A 6091-nucleotide genomic window follows, 5' to 3' on the forward strand; every position below is an offset into this window, starting at 1 on the left:
ACGCGCCCCGCCCCGCCCCGTCCCGCCCACCATTGGGCATATTTGCGTTTTTCGTGACCGCCTAAAGCTGTCTCGCTGCGTGGGCCTGGGCCTCTGCTGATGTTGACATATTAGGCATAGACTGGCCCTGGGCAGCCGTGTCCAGCACACATTTTGCAAAGGGTTAACAGCACGGCGACCTTCAATCAATGTTGCTGTTGGGCAATCACTGCGCCACATCAAGCCCAATGATTGAACGTTCCTTCAAATCCCCATTGCTTTCAATTTCATTTCTTTTCTTTACGCTTTTTTTTTTGCTTTGTGTATTTATTTTGTAAGTCGAAAAATTGAAGGCAAAGTCAAGTCAAGCAGTTTGCTTAGTATATTCTTGAAGGTCTTAGCTGCCAAAAGCGCCAAAAAAAGCAAAGGAGAAAAGTTATCAAGCGGCAAAGCTTTTATAAGCACTAATCTCCAAGGAATTGTTATGTAGCCAAAGTAGTTCATATTTCCATTTCCATTTCCGTGAATTACTTTATGCCTGGCACTTGACCAGGCATTCAGCTATTTGCTTTGCACGGCGGAAATACTTTAATGGCATAGCAAAAACAATAACAACTTTTCGTGTCAAGAGCAGCTCAGCTTAAACTTCAATTTGAAGCACTTCGAAAGAGCAGCTAATATAACACGAGCTCTGCTTCCTGCGGCTCGAAGAGCGATTTTGTACTTGTGTAGCTCAACTTATCTATTATCTATTACATTATTTATCTGCTATCTAATATCTATTATATAATATGTATTGTCAAATGTATATAACTTTTTTTTTGTTATCCATTATCTAGTAGCTATTCTCTTGTATTTCTCATCTTCTATCTATTATGTTTCATCTATAGTCTGTTATCTATTATATGTTTTCTATTATCTATCATCTTTTATTTATTATCAATTATTTGTTATCTATTGTCGCGTATCTTCTATCTATTAGTTATTATTAATATATATTATTATTAATATATTATCTTTCATTTATTACCTGTTAGCTATCAATTATCTGTCATGCATCATCTATTATCTAGTATCTATTATCAATTATTTAGTACATATTATCTATTATAGATTATCTTTTATCTGTTAGCTATTAAATATTATCAACTATTTATTATCTATTATTTATCATATATCATCTATTATCTATAGTTTATTATCTGTTATCTATTATATATTTTTTCGCTTCTTTTTTCTCTTATCTTATCTTCTCTTCTCTGCTGCTCTGAATCATTATCACGTAACTTATAGATCAACTTGTTCAGCTTAAACTTAAGCTCCCATTTCCAACATATTGTTAACTCAACCTAGTTCAGATTTGCACATATATATTTATATATATATATATATGTTATATATACTTACATCCTTATCGCCCAATCGCTCCACACGGCAATGCAGGAAGCCCGTTTGGCCCACTGTGACGGTCAAGTTACGTGGCACATCAAAGTCAAAATAGGGCAAAAGATTTGTGGGTGAAATTGTGGTTGTTGTTGTTGTTGGTGGCGTTGGAGCCAAAGCTGCACTGTAGCCTATAAAAAGAGAGAGAGAGGGGGAAAGAGAAAGAGAGAGTGTGAAATTGTTGTAGCATAAAATAAAAAAAAATTGTGCCAAATGGAAATTTATTTTCATTTTCATTTTCATTGTGCAGACGTATTGTGTGTAAGCAAAAACAAGCAGACACAATCAAGCATATGTGTGAGTGTGTGAGATGACGTGTGTGTGTGTGTAAGAGAGTTGTGCAGAACGCACAAAAAACTGAAAAGTAATAAAATGTCCATAAAAATACAACAGAAAAACGCAAAAATCTTTAGCAAACAATTATAGTCCCCTTTTTTATATATACATTTGCTACAGCTTTAGCATATTGTAGATATATGAATATATATATATATATATATATATATATAGTATATGTATATGCCTTTGCTTTATATAGATTTGAATATGGATTATTAACGATTCGTTGTAAATGCGGATTTATTTATAACAGCTCATGTTTGTCTTTCTCCCTCACTCTTTAGCTGTTTACACAGGCGCCCATTCGATTGTTGTGTGTGCGTGTGTGTGTGCGTGTGTATACGAAGGCATTTTGAGCTCAAGGCTAGGATTTAATGTGGCATTAACAAACAAACCGCAGCACGGAAGCAATATGAAACGAAATTTAATTGAAAATTAATATGGCTGCCCGTCGAATTCATAGGGAAAAGAGCAAGATAGAGAGAGCGAGGGAGAGAGAGAAGGAAAGGAATGCGAAATGCCTATTGAGCAATATCAAAAGCAAATTTAGAGCATTTTTTATTGTGGCTTCAGTTTAACTATATTTTTTTTAGCAGTCAAACTTGGACTCCAGATAGGCTGGACGAAAGTAAAGCTGAAATCAGTTCATCAATGCGAGATTTCAGTTTGAGAGACAGTGTCTCAGAAAAGTTTTAGCACATCAAAGCGTTTTCGTTTCGAAATCAGCGTGCAGAGCGCAAGCAGCCAACTGGAATAGGAATAATTGAATGAGAAGCAGCAGGCAGCGGGCAGACAGGAAGCCAACCAGTTTATCGAACTTTGAACTGGAATGGCGAGAGTATCGGAGCGGCTGTGGAGCGATGTGCCTAACGTGTTGCCAGAGTCGAAATGTATAGCGCATAAAAGTATGCTACGAATACGGCTCGTCTTTCTGTTTTGTTTTCGCCTCTCCGCTGGCTCTTCAACTGCTGTTGCACATTTCCTTTTCCGCACGCGCCGCCAAAAAGCACGCAACAAAAATTTGAGAGAGACAGAACCAAAACTTTTTGGCAACACGCGCAAAAAGGCAGCTGCAAAACATACGCAAAACTTTTTACCACATGCGTATGAATCGAGGGCTGGGGCGTGGCTATCGGGAGGGGAGATGCTGGTAGCTGGTAGCTGGTAGCTGGCATGACAAATTTTACGATTTACTGTTGAAAATTCGAACACAAAGTTAAATTTAATGTGCGCCCGCAACATTTCAAGTACGTGCCCCACCAACCAGCTTAGCCAATACGTAAAGTATTCAGAAAAAAACACGAGAAAGTGTAGATAATTCAGAAAACAACACGAAAAACCCAAAAGAGATAAAGAGGAAGAAACGCGTGTAAAGTGTGGAAAAGAAAAGCAATTTCTATAGATATGCAGCACGACTTGAGAGCTTGGCAACTAGCAGACAGCCAGAGAGAGAGCGAGAGACAGAAATTTGCATATTTAATTTGCTGTTTGATATCCGGAGGTTAAACTAAGTATATCCACGGCGGAGATATGCGATAAGAGAACTTGAGTACAGCTACATCCGTTGGGAGAGCCAAAAGAAAAGAGAGAAGAAGGGCCAGGGACGTGATTATGAAATAGTTGCTGTAAATGGAAACGTGTCAAAAACACATGCAAAGAACACGCAAATTAACACAGAGCATAGAGTAGTAGATACCCTGGCAGCAGGTGAGGCTATAGGGTAGTCCAGATTATTCTTGTGTTGAACAAGGAAACGATCTAAGCTTTCTCTGGAAGCATCACTTGCAGTTCAAGTTAAATATAAGAAGCTGTAGCGAGATTGACAAAATGATTGATTGGCTGATTGATTGATTGATTGATTGATTGTTGTAGTTGAGTCTCTTTATAAACTTATTGCTCTTGGTTATTAAAAATGAGACCTTAAATTAAATATGAAATGAGTTAGAAAAAGTCCATGTGGCTGATTGATTGATTGATGAAGTGTGTTTTTGATTGATGAGCTGTGTCTTTGCCATAGAAACCGTAGATCTAATCAGCAATTATAATAAGGTTAACGTTGAAGAGCTGAAGCTAGTGTTCTACTGGAATTGACAGACTGATTGTTTGATTGATTGATGAATGTCATCTACCCTATTAAAAGGCTCTTGATTGATTATATTTCTGTATTTAAGATCGAAATTTAATTTGCAGTGCCTAGCACAGTATAATAATATAAAGAAGTAGGCTGACAAGAGTCTTGCTGTATGATTGATTGATTGATTGATGGCTGCAGTTGAGGCAACTTATAATTAAAGTGCCATTGTTAGAATCTCTGTGTGTCCAAGTCTAGCAGAAATACAATTAACATGCGTTGTCTACTAATTAATGCCAAAGATAAGCCTAACTATGAGATACCCTGTAAAAGTTGAAACTGTTATAATGCTCTCTTGATTGAATTGAAATTGACCTGCAACGAGTAAGGAAATTGCTTAATAGTTGACTCCAACCAGCTGCAGATTCTCTTATCAGGGCTATACCTATTGATGGACAGATTCGTATGCTAATTACAGTCGAAGCTATATACCCCAACTGCTAATGTGTGCAGGGTATTAAGAGCAGACGCACATCTAGCTGTAACCTGGCTCCCTTGGCCAACGTTTGGCTCCCATGGCCTCTACACTACTCACCCATAGACAGAGCTCTGGCCAGGCGCAAACCTAACGAAAATTAGCTTTGGAATTTTGCACGTATGCGTGCGTGCGGCATGGAAATGCGTGGGAAATACATGGCAACAGCGACGATACGTGTCCTGCTTTTTGGGCTGTAGCTGAAGCTGACGCTGAAGCTGAACTTAATTTATTGTTTATCAGCGGGCATGAAATTTATGACCAGAGCGAAGCTAAATGTGTCTCTGTCTGTGTGCCTGTGTGTGTGTGTTTGTGTGTGTGTGTTTGTGTGTGTGGGTGTTTGCTAATTTTAAGTTTATGCATCGAAAATTTTGCTGCGTGCTCATGTTGAGCAAATTAACGATGCGGCTGGCTGGAAAAACGAGCCACACACACACACTCACACACACGCCACACTTGTCGCTGTTGTTGTTTGAGCCACTTAGCTATCGATCAGAGCGGCAGATACAGGCCGAGAACAAGCACAACAGCTGCTGTTGTCAGATTTTGGCTTTAAGCGCGTTTAATCAAAAACAAGCGAGAAACTCGCATGCTGCATGACGGCCGCAGAGCTTGAATATGCGGGCTCTGCAAACGGCTTTTCGGCCGCTTACAAATTAGTAAATGTGGTGGAAAATTTTACCGAGTTTACATAACAAAATATTGCCAAAATTTATGTTCGTCGTTTGCTCAGAATGCATATTTTAATAGATCGCGTGGAAGACCAAAGCAAATTGAAAGCCAGACGGCAGCTCTACCCTCTATGTTTGTACACAACAGATATACCCTTTATGGGCACATTAATTGAGCGTTAAATGGATTGGTTTTGCTTTATGCAAATCGTAGGCAAACATTTGCGCAGGCCAAACAAGCAAACTGCGTGCGATTCGTGCGACGCCTGCGGCATGCGACATGCGTAAACTAACGGCAAATAGTACGCGCATGGCAAAGTAAATATTCAGCCGGGGCAGATGGCTTAGCGATTCATAAGCTGCCATCAATCAGCGCGTAACCAAACAGGCTTAAATATCAATCAAGCGAACGTGGCTCAAAGGTGGTTCAAGATGCATTCAATCAATCAGATTCAATCAAACAAGACTACATTATGTATATGCCACTAGGCGTATGTTCTCATCCCAGTTAACACCTGAACAAGGTGTCACGGCATTGGGGAGGAGATTGTTACAAAGCTAAGTATACAGGGTATTTGCTAGTCTATCAGTGCTGCGTCTGTCTATTTCCAAATGCTCTCATCACAGTTAGTCCAAGATATCTATAGACATGCCAACTGTACAGGGTATCTGCAGACTCATCACACTCATGTTCATCTTTTTCTCAGCTCCTCTGAGGAATAACTCCCTTCAGTCCAGTTGCACTTCAATTATAAGAGACTTGCATACATCACAACATGTACAGGGTATGCTAAAGCGCATCAGTTATAGCCCTAACTCTTTCAGTGCCAATCAAGCTAGTTTACCGCAAGTTGGCACACATCTAACAGGGTATCTAGCCAGCTTAGCCAGCACGCTTTCTAGCCACTTTGTGCTTTGCGCGCAGGCACAAAGCGTCAGGGTCGGGCCAAGACTTTGTAGAATATATAGCCATGATCCCAGCACTTAAGGTTAAGTTGCAACTGACAACACATTTTGACGCATTGAGTGGCTGCTACTGCTGCTGCTGCTGCT

General features: G+C 39.6%; 1 protein-coding gene across 1 annotated transcript in view; it reads right to left on the reverse strand.

The window, feature by feature from the left end:
• Window positions 1-5734, reverse strand: part of LOC111602135 (zwei Ig domain protein zig-8) — a gene marked incomplete at its 3' end in the record, with an annotated part of 37343 nt that extends 31609 nt beyond the window's left edge. Inside the window, exons 1-2 of the mRNA XM_030225207.1 lie at window positions 5701-5734; window positions 1387-1553 (exon numbers count right to left, since the gene is read on the reverse strand). Coding sequence (XP_030081067.1) covers window positions 1387-1553; window positions 5701-5734 — 201 coding nt within the window. The remainder of the gene's footprint in view (window positions 1-1386; window positions 1554-5700) is intronic.
• Window positions 5735-6091: the final 357 nt, after the last annotated feature.

The sequence above is a fragment of the Drosophila hydei genome, unplaced genomic scaffold (genome assembly GCF_003285905.1).
Source record: "Drosophila hydei strain 15085-1641.00,03,60 unplaced genomic scaffold, DhydRS2 tig00008125-arrow-arrow-pilon, whole genome shotgun sequence".
Classification (NCBI taxonomy): Eukaryota; Metazoa; Arthropoda; class Insecta; order Diptera; family Drosophilidae; genus Drosophila; species Drosophila hydei.